At 38.7% G+C, this 22,955-nt stretch overlaps 1 protein-coding gene across 4 annotated transcripts in view; it reads right to left on the bottom strand.

Moving 5' to 3' along the window:
- Positions 1-22,955, bottom strand: part of PTPRZ1 (protein tyrosine phosphatase receptor type Z1) — a 180,976-nt gene that overhangs the window by 42,905 nt on the left and 115,116 nt on the right. For 2 of the 4 annotated variants that reach the window (XM_047695500.1, XM_047695501.1), the window contains exons 9-12: positions 17,493-17,677; positions 15,454-15,580; positions 8,051-8,097; positions 1,161-4,722 (exon numbers count right to left, since the gene is read on the bottom strand). In XM_047695500.1, coding sequence (XP_047551456.1) covers positions 1,161-4,722; positions 8,051-8,097; positions 15,454-15,580; positions 17,493-17,677 — 3,921 coding nt within the window. The remainder of the gene's footprint in view (positions 1-1,160; positions 4,723-8,050; positions 8,098-15,453; positions 15,581-17,492; positions 17,678-22,955) is intronic. The other 2 variants (XM_047695503.1, XM_047695504.1) reach the window with 1 other exon arrangement.

Genomic DNA, 22,955 nt, shown 5'->3' with positions numbered 1-22,955 from the left:
CTAACAGAAAGGATGGAAATAACAAAGAGAAAAATATATCCTAATGAGACTGATCTCTCTGATCCGGCTTGCACATATCTGCTTTTACGCAATAAGATTACAAGATGTTACCTGAACCTATCTTTTGACTTACTATGTTAAGACTGAAATATTTTCATTGCTAAAGAATTCCTTAAAATTTAATAAAAGCATATTATAAAATTCTTACGATCAAGTCAATGAAATTATCTAGTATTTCCTATGCCTAATGGCACTGAATTTCCCTTTCCTCCTCATTGGCATTTAAAGCAAACATCTGTAATATATAGGTTGCAAGGAACCTACTTGAAGAAACATCTGGCCAATAAACTAATTTGCATAAGATACATTAACAAATGAAATGCACGTCTACAGAAAATGTTCTAGTGTTTTACATCTTGTCAGACAACACCTATACAGACTCTGCATATTAATGACCGTTATCTAACTTCTTAGAAAGGTGGATAAACACAAGTACGAAGTAGAAAGTATCTTGTTAGTTCACACTGCCCTCTTTAGGCAGTGTTGGATTAAGATAATCCAACAAAGACAACCTACAAAAATTAAAACGTTCTTTAAAAAAAAAAAAAAAAATCTTACCACTAACTCTCAAAACTCAGCAACAGAGCTTTTTCAAAGGTCCTCAGGCTGAGGTGGATATGCAAATTATCATACCTTTACTGTGGGGTGGGTCAGAGACGTGTTTATAACATATTACTTATCAGAGTTTAATAATCCATTTTATAATTCAATGAAATTAGGTTACAACTTATTTTAGAACATAAGTGGCTATAAAAATTAAAACTGTCTAAGAACAGCACACTCCAATCTATCATTTAAAAAGCAGTATACTAAAAATGCGTTACGCACACATAATTGTTCCCGCGTGTAACTAGCATCTTGCAGAATATGAAAAATTGACAATAAATAAAAAATGTTTAACTAGCCACTAACCAAAATGTGTTGAATATTCACAATGAATAAAATCACACTTTAAAAAACTGTAAATGGCCTTGCTGAGTGTCTTGATGAAAAAAACAAAGTGATGTGCCACTTTACCAAATTTCTCCTTCCGTGATTTTTCTATTTTTTGAGGAAGAAAACCACCACACCGTGGTCTATCTCTGGGATCCATAACTAACCTGCCTCTGAAATGTTGAATACATCTGAGTGCCTGCTAGTCACAGTCGGTGTCGAGGACTGTGGGGATCCGGGAGTGATTTCTGAGTCAACTGCTTCCAGGACCCCATCAACATCTCTTTCATTAATGTCTGGAAAACTGAAATCTGTGGAGGTCTCATTATCATTCAGGTTATCTGAGAGAGCTTGCCCTGATCCACTCTCTTCATCACTTGCAACAACGGCCCACGCTTCAGATTCTGGAGTGAAAGGAAGCAGGGCATTACCAGTCTGAAGGTCACTGTGCTGTTTTCCATCACTGGGCTTTTGGGACAGCACCTTTGCTGGTGGTGATTTATCGGGACTCCTGTCCATCTCGGTCTGACTGGCTGATAGGACACCTGTGACTTTATTTTCTTCTTCAGAATTTTCAGATAGTGAATATGAGCTTGGGTTATTCTGATCCACAAGATTGCTCTCTTGGACCTTTTCCTGCGATTCTCTATAGGAGGAGCACGACATACACTTATTTAGGGATAAGCCGTCTCTATCTCTGTCATCATAATCATCATCATAATCATCAATATCACCATCGTCACCACCACCCACCGAATCAGCGTCAGATCTGGCGCTCTGAATCAGCTCAGAAGTTGTCTGAGAAGGGAACAGCGACTTGGTTGTGGGGACAGAGGCATCTTCGACGGGAGGAACCGCTGGAACGGAAACATACACACTTCCTAAAGGGACGGGACGAGTGGCAGTTACGGGTGTATCAGAGACAACGGTTGGGCTACCAGCTGACACCTCGTCAGTGACCGACCCCTTGGAGGAGGTGAAAACGTCACTGGGATACGTGAGCTTATTTATAAGCGTATCTGGTGGCACATCAATTGATAAAATAGGAGTAGCAAACGCATGCCTTCCTTTCGGGGGAAAGGCCTGGTTCATCTCCAGATCGGCAGTTGGGAACAACTCAGGTACCATTTGCTGGGAACTTTCGCTTTCAAGCAAAACTGGTTCAAAGTATCTCTCACTCGCGTAAGAAATGGTTAAACCTTGAGGTGAAGCAGCGTGTGCGCCAGAAGCAGGCGATACATGGGCAACAGGTACAGACGGAGCGAGCAGCGTGTTCTCGCTCCAAGCAGAGCTGGAGACCAGGAGACGCAACACCGTAGAACTAACGAGATTGACCTTGGGGGTCTCGATCGACTGTGGCTCGCTAGGCAAGGGGGGCAGAGCAGTTTTAAGCAACGAGTCAACACCAGAAGCCTGAAAGGAGGGCTGCAGCAACACGTCAGCATGGAAAGGAGCCGAGGGCTCATGAAGGAAGAGCTGAGTTGAAGCAGCTAACGTTTCCCTAGAAGCGGGGTCAGAGGAGCCTGGCGCTGAGCTCACACTAATTGCAGGTCTAAGCAAAGTGTCACCGAACGCTCGAGAGGCGGCATGGGCAGGTGGAACCGAAAAGGTATTCTCCGGAGCTTGGCTAATTTCATGCTCAAAAACCTTAGTGGCAGGAGGAGCGACAGACCCTGGAAACAAGCCCTTTGTGCTAGAAAAGGAACCAGGGGATGCTTGTAAAGACGTGGTCAACTTATTTGGGGTATCATAGAGGTCGGGCAGGGCTGTGCTTTCCGGAGGGTACACCAGCTCACTGAAAGAAGAAATCTGCAGTTCAGTCTCATTTCCATACATTATGTCACTTTTCGAAAGCGGCTTATTCTCATCACCAAACACAGATGTTGTGTATGTAAATTCAGCTACAGAAACAGGTGAAGACACGTTAAGGGCTGTCAGGCCATCTGTGTCCAGTAAAAGAAATTCACTATCGGAGGAGGCTGCGGACCACTCCCCATCCCCGGAGGGGCCGGGAGGAGGCGGCAGCAAGGACGCGGTCGCCATCGGGGTTATGAACGAAGACGGAGGCGCCGGAGTGTGGCTAGGGCTGCTAAACAGGGGAGCCGGGAGAGATACACCCACAGAACCATGCACAGGGACTGCCGAACTGCGGGGCACCGTGAAGAAGTGTGGGGAGCCCTCCTGACTAGATAAGGCACGGGAAGGCTCAGGCCCTGAAGAACGTGCATGCACCGTGACATCACTGCTGGGTGGTTCGGCGTGAGAAAACATAAGCGTTTGGTAAAGGACACCAGATTCACTAACGCCAAATTCCAAGGTCTCCGAAGCAGCGTGAGCAGTGGGCTGATGTGACGTCACATCAGAACATTGAGCAAGGCTGGCCTCTAACAGCAAATCACCCCCAGCCACTGGCAGAGAAGCATGCAGGGACAGCTTATCGCTCGTAACAGCTGAAGTAACTTGTGGGAGCAGCTGAGAAACCGTGTACAGGTGCTGAAACAATTCACTACTGAAGGAAGCAGAGGAAAATGGAAGCAAAGGTGCACCATCATAGGAAGACAGGATGGAGTCAAATGACACATCGACACTGGGAAATACAGGCGTAGCATGCAAGGCCGAATCACTACTTGAAGCAGCGGGGGTAGTGTTGAGGATCTGATTGTCAAGCAACAAAGGGGTGACTAGAGGAAAGACGTCACTAGTGTAGAAAGGTTGAAGAGGTGTCTCACCATTGTACACCGGTTGAGTTGTCTGCGACTGTACCAAGCTGACAGTGGGGACCGAGTCCTGTTGCGCAGAGGATGGAGTAAACGCATGAGGTGTTACCTCAGTCGGGAAGTAGGCAAAGGTGGAATAAGGTGGCATCTCCAGATCCGTGACCGGGGCACCCTGTGACACCAGTGGGCCCAGAGATGAAGACTCAGCTGTCTTCTCAGGTTCGTCGGTCTGTAGCTTGGTGTAGTTAGTCTGGAGAAGGCTCTCTCTGCCCGATCCAGCGTCAGCTTGTGTTACCACATCTGTGGTGCTAACAAACCACACGTTTCCGTCAATGGAAGGATCCTTCAGAGATTCTTCTGAACCTGAAGAGGCTGACCCTTCGGAAGCATTTCTTGCAGATTCTGGTAGAAGGACATCATATGTGATCGCCTCTGGGTTTTCGGAAGAAAACACATACCCATGGGATATGTTCTCCGAGAGGAACGGCATAGAAGAAGTTGCCGGACTGGAGCCCGAAGAATCATCAGGTCCTGTGTCGAGCTTGAAACTCGTCAATAAACTCTCATCCTCACTGATATCAGTAGATACCTCTTGAGATTCCGTTATAGAAACTGTATTTAAAGATTCCACAGTCCCAGTCAAGTTCATTTGTGGAACTCTGAGAAGAGTTTTCAAGCTGTCATTTAAAGAGGCTGCACTGCCTTCCAGAGGGTGAGGTGGCATTTTAGTCACAGTCCGAGAAGTCAAAGTAACATCTTTTTGGGGGGTTAATCCAGTGACTGGTTGGGAAGTGGAATCTAAAGATATGTTGGGAATATCACCCTTCCCAGAGAAGTCACTTCCTCTTGTTGGGGATCGGTTAGTCTTGGCCTCATTGTATTTAGTCCCTACGTGATTGTAGTTTGTTGTAGTAGGAATCTGGGGTTCCTTTCTCCTTATTTGGTTTGAGGCACTGTCTCGACCAGGATTCACAACAGTGTCTTCTCCAATGTCTTTTCCCTCTTCTTCCTCCTTTTGAAAGGCAAACAAGATTTAATGGAACATAAAGAAATAAGAAAAAAAAAAAGACTTCTTAATAATAGCTTATACTGCATTATACTGTTAATCTTCACTTGTGGAAACTTCTCCTCATAAAGCACCATCCCACAGAAGCCATGCCTCTATCCTATAACCTTTATCATCCACGTTCTACGGACACTAGTTTTCATTAAACTTAATGAAAAATTCCTATTTATGACTGCCTTTATTTTAATGCTGTGAAAGTAATTAAATTAATAGGTACCACAGCTTTGAAAGAAAGGAGCGTTATAATTTATTTATTGATAGTGTTACTTAACATGGTACTTATTTTGTATTATGTTTCTCTGTTCAGCTCATCCAGCAACAAACTGAATAGCAATTAGCTTCCTATAATATGAAATGAAACAATTTATTTCAAAGATCTAATGAGCTGCATATTCAGAATATTTCATTGTATACATTCAGAATAAATCATAATTTTTAACCCCTCATAAAAGGAAGATTTAAGACTAGAAGTAGTTTTGGTTTTTCATTTTGTTTTAAATATTTTCCACTCTGGGGCTACTGGGTGGCTCAGTCCTTGGATATCTGCCTTCAGCTCATGATACTGGGGTCCTGGGATCTAGCCCTGCATTGGGCTCCTTGCTTGGCGGGAAGCCTGCTTCTCCCTCTCCACTCTCCCTGCTTGCCTTCCCTCTCTCGCTGTGTCTCTCTCTCTGACAAATAAATAAATAAATAAATAAATAAACAAAATCTTTTAAAATAGTAATAAATAAATGTTTCCACTCAAGACACAGGCAGATATTTTATTATAGTTATTTTTTATTTTATTTTATTCAAATTCAATGAATTAACATATATTATTATTTTTTTAATTTTATTTATTTATTTGAGAGAGAGGGTGGAGGGGAGGAGCAGAGGGAGAGGAGACAAGCAGACTCTATACTGATCTCAGGGAGCTTGATCTCAGGACCCTGAGATCATGTCCTGGGCCAAAACCAAGAGTCAGATGCTTAACTGACTGAGACACCCAGGCACCCCCATGGGCAGATTTTGTTAAAGATAAATTGTCGAAGTATGCTTCTACCACTAGTTATTTACTTTTGTATTTTCCTTAGAAATACCATTCAGGTGACCCAGATCTTCTAGGAACACTTGTCCCTGTAATGGCCCAGGAGCATTCCAGCTAACGATCAGTCAAGACCCATGCTTTCTGCTCTTTTTTTTTTTTTTTCTTTTTTTAACTGTGCATTTTGTAATACATCTAATCATATGCTTAGAAAACAAAACTGCAAAAGAAAACAAGACAAGGCATTCTTAGTCCACATGGGATATGATTTTGCCAGTTTGCTAGCACTGTCATTTATTAGATCTTTCTAAGTCATGTCCCTTAAAAGAAGAAAGCTGACAGAGTACAAATTAGTAAGAACTAAACCAGTATCACAGAAAGAATCTGAATCTTAAACCATGTTCAGATAACTCTCAGAATCCGATGAAGATGGGGATGCCTGGGTGGCACAGTCAGTTAAGCACTCAACTCTTGGTTTTGGCTCAGGTTGTAATCTCAGGGTAATGGAATCGAGCCCCATACCATGCTCTATGCTCAGTGGGGAGTCTGCCTAAGATACTCTCTCCCTCTGCCTCTCCCCGCCACCACTTGCGCATGTGCACTCTCCCTCTTTCTCTCTAAAATAAACAAGTCTTAAAAAAAAGAGAACGTGGTGAAAATGATGCACCATTTATTAATGCTACCTATGAAGTCATGTGACCTCATGTCAACATTTCAAGAAGAACAGATCATTCGTGCTCTATGGTTATTTTATACATACCTGAAACCACAAATATTTTAATGTCTACTCCCTACATTTTCTTACGGAGTTACTGTGAATCTCTCTTCCACTATGGTTTTGAACTGTGTCACACCTGTTATTCTTCACAGCTTCCACTTAGAAAATTTTACTGTAAGGCCTTGATCATGCTGGAGATACTTTTTCCTTCAAAGTAATGCATTTTTATTTGAAGACAATCTAAGAAACATCCCCCAAACTATTCACTTCCAAATTCAGTTTTAGCAACCATTACAGATACATTCCAGGAATTTGCCAACCTCCATCATTCACACCTGCATGAATCAATGGTAGTGACTAGAATTATGGACTAAGCATTTATGCCCTCCCCCCCAGTCTGTATGCTGAAACCCTACCCCTCAAAGTGACAGTATTATAAGTGGGGCCTTTGGGAAGTAACTGAAATTAGGTGAGGTCTTAAGGGTAGAGCCTTCATGAATGGGATTAATGTTCTTATAGTCAGAATCATGAGAGAGCTTGCTTCTTCTGCTCTGTTCTCTGCCATGTGAAGATACCATGAGAAGCTGGCAGTCTGCAACCTGGTGATCATTTCTGGGTAGACACCTATCCACGTGCACACACACACACACACACACACACACAAAGATATCCTTAGCTGAATTTTGTGAACTCTTGTTGAAAGGTAGATGGCTCACTTTGGTAAAATAATCCTTTGCAGGAGGGAAGTGCCATAAGATATATAAATTATTGAGACAATTATACATGTGAGAACACAATCTAACTGCCATTTATTGCTAGATGGAAGCATTAGTTACCACACTCTGTGACCTCATGCACACGTGTACATATACATACATTCATACAACATTAAGAATAGCACCTGGATTTAACATACAATCTCAGGATGAACAGTACATTTTGGCTGAGGATGAAACAGAAGGTGCATCCACCATATCTTCTCTATTTTAAAAACTAAGACGATGTTAAAATTTATAAATATTCTTGAATACCTACTTATAAGACATTATGCTAGCAACAGACACTCATCAGATGAATAATCCAAACACAATTATTTATATTGAATGGGCAAAAAATATATACAACTTGTATTTGTGCTCATATTTATTATCAATCTGTCAACCATTAGTTAAGGTACTTATAAATAATCTGTAGAAATATTAAGAATTGGCTAAACAATCTTTCAGAAAAACTTGAACACTGAAAAAATTCTAAATTATATATCTAGTTTGTAGCTATAATTATCTTTAAAGTTCATTTTTTTCATCATCATCACTTTTTGTTATTTTTATGATTCTATCAAAGTCTCTTCCAGTTCTTCCATGGAAGAATTCTGTGTATCAATTACGTGGCCGTCTACAGAGCTCAGCAACTAACCGTACAATGAATAATGCATCACGAACTTTGATTGATGCAACATCTGAAACTTAACCAATAACTGAAAAAAGACTTTTTAATTTTATAACATGTTAATATAAAAATAGCTACAATACCTTGACTATTTCTTCAGTTCCAATTAATTCAGGGAAGAGGTCAAGTTCTACGAAATCAGAAACAAAATTATTAAAATGTTTATCCAACAATTCCAACCCTGCAGGTTTACCTTTGGATGGAAAGGGGAGAGAGAGAGAGGAAAAAAAAAAGAAAAAAGACTTGTTAGCTTTGAAAATACAGAATCTCCAAAAATAAAAATTTCAGATTTTAGGTTTCAATTCTACTGAACACTACATAACACACCGTTACACACACCTATATGAAACTGCATTCAAAACCTTCATCTCTATCCTCGACTCCAATTCCCTTTTCCTTCCCCCTCCCCTCTGTGTGGGAGTAAAGCTAAGAAGGGAGAGGCAGACAGGCTGATATTACTGAGTATAAAAAACTGAAATAATTTTTCATCAGTGTAGAGCTTCATCCTTAGCAGGGCTGATAGTTCGGGCAATGCCAGGGATTAGGGAGAGAATTGACAGGATTTAGGGGCGTCTGGGTGGCTTAGTTGGTTAAGTGTCTGCCTTCGGCTCAGGTTGTGATCCCAGGATCCTGGAATCGGGCCCTGCTTCGGGCTCCCTGCTTGGTGGGGAGCCTGCTTCTCCCTCTCCCCCTACATGTGTGCTCTTTCTCTCTCTCATGCACTCACTCTTTCTCTCAAATACATAAATACAATCTTAACAACAACAACAACAACAAACAATTGACACGATTTATTTTCTTGTTCAGCTACTTATTCCTTCAGTTCCTCTTCTGGTTGAGGGTCACATGATTCCGTTACTACTGTGAATCTGGGCTCACGCTAATATATATGTACACAGGGTGTCACACCAAATGGACAGGAACGACTGACCAGAGTCACTCCAGGTCCTCCTCCCCAGGGAAACTCAGTAGTGCTGTCTACGCAAACAACGCACTGGCCAGGATCGTTCAAGCCTGTGGTTCTCAATGACCAGAATCAGTCTATTTCCAGGACATGGATATCTCAGTCCTGAAACAAAACCTGTCAGCAAATGTGAGGAAAGCTGGTTCTCTCTCTCTCCAACAAGGAATCTAGACCCGATGCCAAATTACAGAGGAGCCCATGGGAGAAGCACTGTTCCTCACGCTTCATCCGGGCTGCAATGGCTTCAGCTTGAGCTGAGCATTATTACAAGAGAGCTTCTGAAGTATCTCACTCCATCTCCAAAATTCATGCTCTTCACTATCCCCATGCTGCTTCTGTTCTAGGCTTTGTACCTCTAAGTATCCTCACAGGAAATGCATATGCTCTAAAGTTTTCAAAGGCAAAATAGAATTAACATGAAATGTTGATCACATCCAGCCCTGTTTTATAACACAGGTTTCCTTTCTTTCTTTTATCCCCCCCCCCCCACAATAGCCAAACTGTGGAAGGAGCTGAGACGTCCTTCAACAGACAAATGGATAAAGAAGATGTGGTTCATATACACAATGGGGTATTACTCGGCGATCAGAAAGGATGAATACCCACCATTTGTATCAACATGGACGGGACTGGAGGGGATTATGCTGAGTGAAGTAAGTCAATCAGAAAGAGACAATTATCATTTGGTTTCACTCATATGTGGAACATAAGGAATAAGATCACAGGGCAAGGGAGGGAAAACGGAATGGAAAGAAATCAGAGAGGGAGACAAACCATGAGAGACTTTAGACTCCGGGATCCAAACTGAGGGTTATGGGAGGGAAGGCGGTGGGAGGATGGGGTAATAGGGTGATGGGTATTACAGAGGGCGTGTGTGGTGATGAGCACTGGGTATTATATGCAACTAATGAATTGTTGAACACTACATCAAAAACTAATGATGTACTATATGTTGGCTAATTGAACATAATAAAAAAATAAAAAATAAAATAAAATATACATACAGAAAAGTAAAAAAAAAAACAACAACAAAACCCACAGACTTTTTTGAGTTTATTTTTATCAGAAAATTTCTAGGCATTAAGAAATGTAAGACCCTAAAAAGAAAGAAAGAAAGAAAGAAAGAAAGAAAGAAAGAAAGAAAGAAAGAAAAACATAAGACCATCACATAGTCCTATGCATGGATTGTACTTAGAGGAGTCAAGAAAAATTGAGAAGTGATTCACCCTCTCAAGAGAATTTAGATAAAATTAATACCTTTGACTCTTCAGCTGTCTCAAAGTTACTTACCCTGAACAATGTTAATTTAGCCCTGACTTAAATTTCAATACTCTATTTTTTTTTTTTCTTGTTAAAACCGACCATGAAAGAGTTTGGATCCTTTATTTGGATCATTAATGTTCTCCATTTTCTATTTTTTTGTTTTTCATGCTCTTTATTCTTCATGTTTGAAATTAAACTGATTTCAATAGTTTGAAACATTTGTGTCTCTATAACCTCCAAGGAAATCAGTACAGGTGAGTTTAAAGACGGGATGGATGCAGTTGAACTGTAAAAGACAAACAAGAACCTTCATATGATTTTCTATAAAACACAATTAGAGAAGTTCATGGACATGAAAGCCTTCAAATTCAGCCTGTAACACAATGCATAATTTTACCGAAATGCTTTTAAATGGAGTCACACCCTTTCATGTACTTTTAAAATATTTTAATATTAATAAGGGCAAGTCATAACAAATATTTGCTAGTGATACTTATATGATACTGTCAATTTTTCTCTGTTAAGAGGCTGTGGGGGAAAAAAGGCTCAGTGATAATCCATTCTCTTCAACATGCTTAAGGAAATGTTTTTAAAATTAAAAACAAGCAAGCATGGGGCGCCTGGGTGGCTCAGTGGGTTAAAGCCTCTGCCTTCAGCTCAGGTCCTGATGGGATCGAGCCCCACACTGGGCTCTCTGCTCAGCAGGGAGCCTGTTTCCCCCTCCCTCTCTCTCTCTGCCTGCCTCTCTGCCTACTTGTGATCTCTGTCTGTCGAATAAATAAATAAAATCTTAAAAAAAAAACCCAAAACCAACCAAACAAACAAAAAAAACAAGCAAGCAAACAAAACCATGATCTAAGTTTACCTAACATCATATTTCTAATGGGCAAAAACATTTTCTTACTGATTGTCAAGGCTGGGGTAGGGTATATATAATTACCACATTGAGGACTGACCTCCTTTTCTTTCCGTATTCTCAGAGTATGTCATTGCATGGGATCTATTTTTATCCTTTCACCACAGCACAAACTGACTATATGGATTTGGGTTCTTATAAGTTAGAATACATGATTTTACCCAGTCATTTCCCCTGAAGAGTATCAATGAGTTCTACTAAAACTAGCTTTACTGTTCACCCCTATAAGAAGTGAGACATTTCCTCTGGGCCTGCTTTAGGCCCTAGGGGCAGAATGTATGGCTCCAAGCAGTCCTTGGGTCCCTCTTTGCTTCATGGCACTCTCATGGGTAAATACCCCAAGCGTGGATGACTTCATATCTGTAAGTACTAACCCACTTCGAAGGATCTTCGTTTTGGTTTCCAATTTGATTATTCAAATTGACCAAAATTCTGGGGTTGCCCTGGAATACTTCTTCCCCCTTATAGTCCAAAAATCTACTCCTGGGCCTCTTCAGAACAATTTTGAAATAAAATAATTTTAGAAAATGTTTCCTCTCTTCCTGGAGATTCTGAGGTCATATTTCTAACTCTGAGAGTTCCCAGCACCCAAGGTGTCATTCTGGTGATGGGCACAAGATCTCATACTGGGTGCTCTCTGGCCGGCTGCTTCCTCACAAACAACTGCTATTTCAGTAGCCACTGACCTGATTCAGGCAATACTGATATATTAAGTTGTTCAAAATTATACTAGTTTACAGTCTTCTCGTTCACGTTCTCAAAACAGACTGCATGAAGGCTATAAAATGCCCAACAGTAAAGATTGATAATATTTTTTCTTTCTAGCAAACACTTAAAATTCAGGTAAGTGTGATAACTGAACAAAAGCAATTGGTTCATTCTGGTTCTGGAAGCACATGTAATGTTAAGTTTTCTAAAAGGACATGTTAGTCACACAATAATATTCCATAACACAAAAAAGCAACACTGACGTAGGTTGGCAGGCAAGGCTTATTTAATTGAAGGAAGCCAAGTTTTACAGTGCAAAAAGGCAAAGCAATGTAGACTGCAATCTCTTCAAACTGTGCTTTCAAATATTATTATATAATAACACCCATAGCACAGGATGGTACAGCAGAGCAAGGACAGATGTAGAGTGATTGAACAAACACAACTATAATATGACTGAAAAGCACACAACAACAGAAAAATGTGTTGATCTAATTCACCATGCATTTAAATTTGACACACACAATTATCAAGGCCCTACAACATGTACTTAAATAATTTCCTCTATAATTGTATAATAACTAACTCTATGTAGAAATGACACAATTATTTTAGTTACAATGAAATAAATATATTTATGAATTACTTATTCATAAATATAATTTTCTACAAAGAATATACATTTCAGTTTAACCTTAACAAGATTTCCTGGACAAAATCAAATTGTTTCTTAATATAAATTTATGCATGTATTTGAAAATGGCAATTTGCAGTAATGTTTCATGGCCACTAGTCTTATGGTGACACTGTGGTACACAAGCGTAATTAAAATGCACAAACAACAATCAAATTAGCCCAAGTTAAATTCACAATTTGGAAGGTTGAGTTTTCTTTCATGGATATGGATTAACATAGTTGAAATCTACCATTGAAAAAAGGAGGCAACTATAAATTACCTCCTTCATTTCTTTTTAACAAAAGCAAAAAACTGTATGCAGTATTTAGAAAAAAGCTTACCTGAAATAATAATAAATAATTCAATAGGATACATTATAATGTTACTAAGTTAATGAACAACATGATTAACAGGATGAAATGGTACTAATAAAAATAACAAAATAAGCAACAAACTCAAAGGCCGCCTATATCTCCATTAGCCACATAAATCATAAAACTCACAAATCTTGTAGGTATCATCACACTAAACCACAAGATAGTACTTTGGTCAAGATTTTTACTGGGATATATGTACCACAGAAACAATATTTAAGATAATGTAGTTTTAATAACAAATTGAAAATATATGAACTGAAATGCCATTACCACCTTTTCGATCAGGAAAAATGAGTTCTACAAGAACAAATATTTTCTTTATGAAAAATAGGAAGACCCCAAATATTGGGTAAGTTGGCTTTTGATGGAGGGCTTTTTGGTAGAAATAATTAAGGACTAATCTATGTAAGTTTTTAACATTAGCTTTGAAGAGGAATATCATAGTGAAACATCAAATCAAATACTGTCTTTTACTAAAACATCATTACTGTACAAAATGCTTTAAGGGACTGAGATATCCATGGAGATTAAATGGTATGCCCAAATTAATATCTCATAATAAATCCTCATATCTGAGGACTCAACAGTGTCCTCAGCCTTTGAATAAATGGAAATCAAGTTACAATGTTTGTTATTACGTATAAATGTGAACGTGCTACAGATGATACAAGGATGTTGTACTTTGGGCCAATATAGACTCAGTCTGACAGGAGCACTCAGAAATCACTTCTGCAGAAAATAAACGTTCAGTCTGTTTTTCTTGATGCAATAAGCATCTCAGCAACATAAAAAGAGAAAAAAAAATCCTAAAGTTTAAAATTCTGACATAGTGGATAGAGTAAGAAAGACATGCCACAAATAGCTAGAAGTAATTATTTTTTGTAAACTCCTGGGAAATTGTTTTATGGGCAGAAATGAGAGTGGTATAATTAAATGACAGTAGCAAATTAAATGAATGTATTTAACATAATTCATACCCTAATATACACAACAGCATTCGGGGGGACTTTTATATGCCATATTTTATCGATTCACATAGGATATTGGCCAATATAGTCAATGTTGCTCTGTTAAACACGTCATTTTCTGGGTGGATCCATATGGGGAACTTTGGTGAGGGATGACAGCCAGTGGAGGAGCATGATATGGGATAACTGCTAATGGGCCAATTAATTTGGTACTCAAGTTTCCATAAGATTTAGAGCTCACATTTTGTTTAAAAATAACCTCATTCTGAAAATCAATGCTAAATAAAAATAATACATTATACCCAGGTCATGAGGCAGATCATAAGAAATATTAAATAGTGACATTGCCATCGTGATAGTAGTAATATTCAATAGCCATCCACATTTTAATCTGGGAAATACCTTGGCAAGTTTTGCAGCCTACGGTTTAGGAGGATACATAATCTATCATCTAATGCTCTGACAAACATACTTTGGCTTAAAAACTTAACTAGTGAGAATATCTCAGTTGAGGTAATCAATTAACAAGCTCGTAATGGAGTAAAGTCCTTGCTTTATCATAGAGACCACAAAGGCTAATCAGCATACCAGTGTTTCTTCAATACGTCAAACTGGAATAGGCTTTAATTAATATATTACCATCCATTAAAAATTTATAAAAGTATCAGTGAGTTGACTCATGGTATGATGGGATGACCACAGAATATTTACATTTGTGTATGCACGTTTGCATGTATTTATGAATATGCATAACCATGATGTCTATATGTATATAAATATACACATATACATACATATACATACATACGTAATTCCATTCTCTTACCTTAAAACTGCTTATGCTAACAAAAGGAAGGCTTTAATTATATACATTTGTAAATTGTCAAATTACGATGGTCTGCACTTTATTTAATTACCGCATAAGGTTTTAGATCAAAAGATTTTCCCATAATACTTACGGAAAAATGCATGCAAATAAAATACAATTAGAAGCAACATCTTTGTTTCGCTTTGTGAAACAGTCCTGGCAAATCAACTAAGAGGAAAGCACTCTAACACCTTCACACAGAATTATAAAAAGTGGGTGAAAATACCTAAGATACACATATCATTTAAAAAAAAGAAAGGAAAGAGAAAGGACCCAAGACAAACTATTAGATGTTTTGTATAGATATGTCAAAGTACCTCACATGATCTTATGATCACGTATATACTTACTACAAAATGCTTTGGGGGCTGAAAAAGGAAATGAACACAAATGAAATCGATTCTTCATTCTCAAAATAGAAGTCTTAATATTTACATGGGTATTTTCACTTGGTGACCAGGACAGACATAACAACAGATTTTGCTGTTCTTATTTCACAAACAGAAAATGTCCACATTTAGAATAAATTTACTTATTGTCGTGCACCAGATCTTTTGAATGAAAATGGTTTCCATGCTTCAAAAAATTAGCTGATGATCCAGACCAAAAAAAAAAAAAAAAAAAAAAAAAAAAATCATTTTGCCTTCTGGCCAAAACAATATAAATTCAGAGATAAAGGCACCATTGTATCCTATAACTAAACTAGCCTCATTGACGTAGATATAAAGGCATAACAGGGGACTCACCCGGGTCATCAGAAGGCATATCAACAATAAGCTGGTCACTGTACTTTCCGTATAAGCCATTAGTGCAAACGGCTACTATCTGAAGCACATAACTCATATTGGGTAGTAAATTATTGAGAATAGCACCCTAAAAGAAAGATGTCAATAGTTATACTGATGTATTATTCTCAACAGGACACTTACATAACAGACATCTGTCTTTAGAGAACATTTTCTCATCTGTTAATGGAAAATATATTTTATTAATCTAAGAAGAACTATGCAATGTTGTTAAGTTGAACTTGTGATACTTGTGAATTAGGCTTTTTGTTTGTTTTTTTGAGAAGTCAATTTTAGTTTTAGAAAGTTTTATTTTTAACTAGAACTCATCAGATTCTTAAATGAGTACCCTAAACTACAAATTAATATCTTAGACAAATAAACATGTACCATTTGCAAAGGGCAAATGTGAAAAATATGATGAAAAACCAATCTATCTCTTTATCCCAACAATATATAAGCCAAACAGTAATAGAATTATTATTTTCTTAACATCATTATGAAATGAAAAAAATCGCATATTCTTAAAATTGCATGACATGCATAGTTCATAATATCTCTGTTCTAGACACCTGGATTAAAAAGTCGTTAGGTTGTTGATCAATTTTTTCCATATGATACTCAACACCATGGTATCAAGGATAGTTTTTGTTTAAATGCAGGTTCCTTGGCCTGGTGGGACTCCAGCTGTGTGAATGCACAGTTCAGTAACACCTTTGGCCTGCACTGGGGCTCTCCTAGGGCCTTACCCAGATAAGATGTTCTCAACTAGACCCCAATCTATGGCCAATGTTTCCCTATCAAGACGAAGTTTAATACTGAGATACTTGGGGCACCTGGGTGGCTCAGTGGGTTAAGCCGCTGCCTTCGGCTCGGGTCATGATCTCAGGGTCCTGGGATCGAGCCCCGCATCGGGCTCTCTGCTCAGCAGGGAGCCTGCTTCCTCCTCTCTCTCTGACTGCCTCTCTGCCTGCTTGTGATCTCTCTCTGTCAAATAAATAAATAAAATCTTTGAAAAAAAAAATACTGAGATACTCAGGTCACAGAACGAACCTGAACTTTTAAAAAAAGTTGTTTTTTTTTTTTTAAAGATTTTATTTGTTTATTTGACAGAGAGAGATCACAAGCAGGCAGAGAGGCAGGCAGAGAGAGAGGAGGAAGCAGGCTCCCTGCTGAGCAGAGAGCCCGATGCGGGGCTCGATCCCAGGACCCTGAGATCATGACCCGAGCCGAAGGCAGCGGCTTAACCCACTGAACCACCCAGGCGCCCCTAAAAAAAGTTTTAATTTTAATTCCAGTTAGTTAATATACAATGTTAGTTTCAGGTGTATAATACAGTGATTCAACTGTTTCATACTGTAGTTTATTTTCTTTAGTGTGTGTGCATGGGTGGAGAGGAGAAGGAAGTGGATCAGATTCCTTTGGAATCTGCCTCAGATTCCAAAAGTTCCGACTCAATTGACTTCACATCTGTTACTTGGGAATTTGATGCAAAGAGTCCCCTACTCTATTTTCTCGTGCTGGTAGAGTACGGTGGGGCAATGATATATGACAGTATCAGAGCACTGAGATTCCAGGTTCAATTATTTTCATAACTGCGAGATCACGGTCAAGGTATTTAACTGTTCTCTGAGTCCCTTTATTTGTAAAGAGAGACTACCCTAGATGAACTCTAGGTCCTAATTCTTGTATAAGTGTCTACTCTATAATGCTGTTTTTGGCAAAGCTGGGACCTTTCTGTAATTGAAAATAAATAAGAACCTAGTGTAATTCCCTGTAAGTTTCGACCTAATTTAGTATAGTTTCTGCTTCCTCTCCTCCACACTGGAGAGTTTCACACAAAGTTTAGGGCAACGATATGTATCATTTCTAAGTTTCTACCTTGAACATTAAATTCTAGTGCTATCAGTACATGATATAATTAAAGTTTTCTAAGTTATTTCCATGGAAATTAAACCACAATGTTATCAATACATGAAACAACTGATCTTAATAGTTACCAAGTCTTGATAGCCATCTGTCAAAAATTCACGCTTGGTTTGGTCTTCTCCCTCTAACTGCTGGTACAGAACTGCAAATTTCTCAATCATGGTGTCATAAACTACTCGAGGTCTCTCCCATGTAACAAGAAGGCTGGTATAATTCTCTGGGTCAGCTTGAACATTTTCTGGTTCTGAACTACAGACTTCAGAGAGAGACAAAAAGTACAGTTATTATTACAATGTCAGCCTCTAGCATTTTAACAACTAAAAACACATATTCTACGAAAATTTGTTGTGTTTTATTTTAACAGAAGGTAAAAAGTTAACACTTCTCCAATATGAAGCTTTTGCTTATGCCATTTCGTATATCTGAAACACTTCTTCTTTCCCTCCTTCCTTTATCTGCTTCCTACCTTCCCATTCAGGAAAGGTCTAGGTCGAATGCTCCCTCCTGCTACGCATGCTCTGATCAATGTGAAGTGAGCTGTGTCATTTTCAACTGTCCGTTTTGCTTTAACACTACTATTGCATTAATTGCATGTTCTCTTATATTATTTTTTCCTGAACAGGTCCTGCGTCTTGCAGCAGGTTATAAACAAGAGCCACAGCTTCTTATTTCTCTATTGTTTAGAACACTGTCTTGAATACATTTGGCATGCCAATCCAAAGGATATCTTCAATCTCATGATGTTTTTATTTCTCTTGTTTGGTACCTGACAGGTATCTTTGGCTCAGGATGAAGAGAATTTAAAATTATAACACAGGGTCTATTACTAAACATTATGTTGTTTCAAAATCCTGGAAATAATGTAAAATTCTCTATCAGAGAAAACCATACAAGAACAACTAAAACTATCCTTTCTGTATGTTTCGAACCTGCTGGCAAAAACCCCACTTCGGTATTTTAAAATAGATTAAGCAATTAATTTTAGGAAATTAGAAGATTTCTTTGACTGATCTGAAAAAATACTTTCAAAATCGTTCAGAGACTTCTTACAGCAAATTCAAGCCCATGCTGGGAATCATGCCAAAGATTTAATACCATCAAAAAGAGTATTCTGATACTTTCTGAAATACATTCACAATGTGATAATTTGGGCTAATTATAAGGACGAAAATTATAAAATTTTATGATATTGTGCTAATGGAGCAAAGCAATAAATATAATCTTTTCAGAGGCCAGATAAATTTGCAAAAGAGAGGGAGAAAGTTCTTTAAAGCTAAAGATTGATATGCTCACAGAATCCAAGCTTTGTTTCTAGGAGATGCCTGAAGTTACAAAGACACTACATGAGACCATGCAGTTAACATAAGTCAACCAATGGTCAACTGCTGAAGACTCAGTGAAAAATTGCAACAGCATCATCAGAATGGGACCGAAAAGCCTTTGGGCTATACTAACTTGTAGTTTCGCTTGTGAACACAAGAGGGCAGCCAAAACTAACAAGTGACCTCGTCAATTGAAACTTAAATTGTATCTACAGTATTTAATAATAGGAATTTTAGCCTATGTATGCTCTGCTAGCAATGGTATATAAATGTCCCAGAAAAATATAAATATATATACTTTAAAAAAATACATGTATAATCTTATATGAATTAGAGACAGGACTATTCACTGTAAAAACTATGGGTTTTTTGGTTTGTTTATTAAGGATTTAGGGTGAGGTGTTCCTTTCGGAGTAAGAGGACAATTCTCCAAAAACATGAATTCATCAAGAGGCATGAATGTAGGATAAGAAAATGCATTCTGATTTAGGTCTAGACTACATCGTCGTCACTCTGTCCAGTGGCCCTTCTTTGGCGGCCACCAGATGGCAGAAGGTCATCGAGCATCTCAAAAGTGAGCTCGCTACTCACGTGAGCTATATCATTGGAGGAACAGGATTGCCTCAATCTTGCTTCTAATGAACCCCGTGCTCATTTTTAGAAGGTTGAAAGCAATTCTGGACAATATCATTTGTAGATTTTGTCCTACAAAAGTCAATCCCTCTTTTTAGTGAGTAGGAATGATTTAAAGTGAACTATTCTCTTCCCCCCCAAATGAAACTATCTTAAAATGCATTAAAGTTTTATGCATGCACACAAAGCAAAAATCTCTCGAGAAAATATAAAATTATTAGCTGCAAAAATACCCAAAGGACTGCTGCCCAATTAGCAGAAAATTACTTTGGTGGGATGTCTGTGTTTATTTTGCCTTAATAGTTGAAATCAGCAGATGTTTCAAATGTTAAGAATCAGCATTAATATAAAGTAGGACTTTAAAACGAAACTTGTATTTCCTTGTCACGGAGTTATTATTCCTTAGCTTTCTGCTTTATAAATATGTTAGAGCTTACAGGTAATTTGTTTAATAGTTTAGTCTTCACATTTTAACGAGAAATTTACTTTTTTAGATGTTTCTTTTGTTTTGCGATAATCAATAGCTTAGCAACATGTTATAAAACAGCAGCTGAATTTTATCTTTTAGATGCTAGCTGAAATAGGGATCTTCCAGAAAAAAGATAATATACTTCAGAATGTATTCAAGAGAAAAACTTGTACCTCTGTATATTGTTTATGATCTTGCCGAAGGGCTGCCCTTCTATAAGGTAGGAATGGATTTTAAAAATAATACTCTAGTTCATTCCATATACCCTACTTGGTGTTCATACAAAAAAGTGGGTAATGACCGTGGAATAAGTTATAATTTGCACTAAATTTTCCAGGCTTACCTTATCTATTTCTTATTAAAATTTGCTTATCATATTAGAAGGATATATACTCTATACATCACATCATCTGGATTGAAAATCAAGGAAGGGTTTTCCAGATCAACATTTACTCAGACACCAAATACAAGCTACTGAGCGATAAAATAAGACAGTAACAAAAAAATAATTTCCTTGATTATGAGGAGTTCAGAACCATACTGAGGCCTCATTTCCTTCTTTAGGACTGAATCCCATGCCCGATTCCTTTCCACAAGCTGCACGTGATCTGGGTCACAGTGATGGATTCTTTCAAGAACACTGGCCAAGAAGGAGAATCTGGTTCCTGCAGCCCTTGGCAATGAGCCAGGCTGTGACAAATCTGGGGTCCATGTCAAGTCACACAGAATACAAGTAAGTGCCTCAGTACAAATGCAAAGTCTGCTCACGTGGAAAGAACGAGGATGTAGTTTTCTTTGTAAGGGAGCTTATAAGTGTTTTGACTTCAAAACCGATTTTTAACATTCAATGCTCATCTCCTTGGTTTCAGGCACTCTGGACATACAAATAAAGATGGCACTGTTCTTGCCTTTAGGAAGCTCATTCCTATGACAGCTGCTAACCTTTAAATTTAGTAAGCTATTAAATGTAATGGGTGCTTTGAGTTTCTATGTCCTAGACCCCATTTTAAAAGAATACAAAAGAAACTTGTAAAAAAAAATATGCCACTGAGACCAAGTTTGGCTGTGCTTTCAAAATTACACGTTTTTCCCACTTAGAGCTGTAAAAGTTTTATAAACTTGCAGTGGATACAAGGTCATGTGTTTTCTCACAAATTATGTGAACTTAAATGGAGAGTGAATGCCCCACACAGAGGAACACACAAGACTTGCAGAGCGAGTACCAAAGACTGAAGCACTGAGTGTTAAAAGGGAAAAGGAAAAAGTGGAAAAAGAAAAGGAAAATAAATAAAGAAGGAGAAATACAGATGAAGAGAGTATAGACAACTCCAGCTGTGACAAGTCTCTCAGTCAAGCACAAAAGTTGATGCTGATGGCCAAAGGAGATAACAAGTCTCCTTCCATCTTTGCTGTTCTAAGTGCCTGGTTTGGAGGAAGGACAAATTGCCTGACGGAGAAGGTCCAGCCTTAGCTCCACGGACTAAGGGTTAGACTGTGGATGCAGGTGAAAAGACAAAATGGTGATTCTTGGGGAGTGGCAGAGAAAAGGTCACAATTACCTAAGATGTCACTAGATTTTACCCAGTTAGTTCCCAATGAGCTGACGTTTGGTGCAGTTCAACACAGCCCGTGACAAAAGTACTCTGTGATACACACTGATAACCCACCATATCCTCCTTTGAGGCGGACGAGCCTTACTTCAAAAAATACTGAGACGGGTGTTTTGAAGACTTCGTTACAAAAAACTTGAAGATTTACAGACTCAGAAGGCAACCAATATTAAGGTCGTGATTTCCCCTCAGAGAGTAGCAGATCTTAATGAAACTACATGTAAACATTGCCACAAATGTTAAAAATAATAACTAGAAATGATCTGCCACTGATCTGTACCTCTCAATGACTGCATTACTCACTTTCGATAAGTAGCCAAAAGGAATCTTTCAGACTCCACCTAATTCAGTCAGTCTTTTCTAGGGACACATTGTAACTTCATCAACAAAATATACAACCGTCTAAGAAGTAAATAATCTTCAGGTCACTTTTCGGCATGTAGTTGAAGCACAGTGTTAACATTCACGTGACCTTAACGAATGCTATTTAAAATCACTGACCTTCAAGAAGGTGAGTCTACTGATGTTTAATTCATCGTGACATTTTTCAGGAAAGTACAGAAAATTTCTCGCAGCTCAAATACAATATTAGGCTACAGGGACACTCTTTCATGCAAATCTGTCTTGAAAAGCATTTTATACACACACACACACACACACATATATTTTTAAAGAAAGTTTGCATTGGGGCACCTAGGTGGCTCAGATGGTTAAGTGTCTGCCTTCGACTCAGGTCATGATCCCGGGGTCCTGGAATCGAGTCCCGCATCAGGCTCCCTGTTCAGTGGGAAGCCTGCTTCTCCCGCCGCCCGCCCCCCCGTCTCTCATGAATAAATAAATAAAATCTTGAAAAAGAAAAAGAAAATTTGCATTGAATATATTGCAAGGCTAGCAAATGACATCTGAACTGCATTTATGATTTTATTCAACAAGCAAAAGCCTTAAACATGGAAAACTGAATGGCACCCTCAACTTGTTGTGATTGCTTGCCCCCATATGTATGTGCACACACACACACACACACACACACACAGAGTGTGTATATACACACATTATATTAATAGTAGTTCTAAGTCTGGGACACATTATGTTTAAGGGACTGTACTGCTTTGCAAACTTTAGCCCATTTAAACTTCACAACAAAGTGGCCTTTTAACTCTAAATAGGTGAAGTAACGACTATTTTTTAATATTTTATTTATGTATTTGAGAGAGAAAGAGTGTGTGTGCCTGAGCAGGGGGGAGGTGCGGTGGGAGAGGGAGAGATCTTAAGCAGACTCCCTTCTGAGCGCTGAACCCGAAGGGGGGGGCCTCAATCTCACAACCCAGAGATCAAGACCACAACCAGGGGCGCCTGGGTGGCTCAGTGGGTTAAAGCCTCTGTCTTCAGCTCGGGTCATGATCTCAGGGTCCTGGGATCAAGCCCCGCATCAGGCTCTCTGCTCAGCACAGAGCCTGCTTCCCTTCCTCTGCCTCTCTGCCTACTTGTGATCTCTGTCAA

The sequence above is a fragment of the Lutra lutra genome, chromosome 11 (genome assembly GCF_902655055.1).
Source record: "Lutra lutra chromosome 11, mLutLut1.2, whole genome shotgun sequence".
In the NCBI taxonomy this organism is placed as follows: domain Eukaryota; kingdom Metazoa; phylum Chordata; class Mammalia; order Carnivora; family Mustelidae; genus Lutra; species Lutra lutra.
The sequence above is the reverse complement of the archived record's forward strand: the minus strand, read 5'-3'. Positions and strand labels throughout refer to the sequence as shown.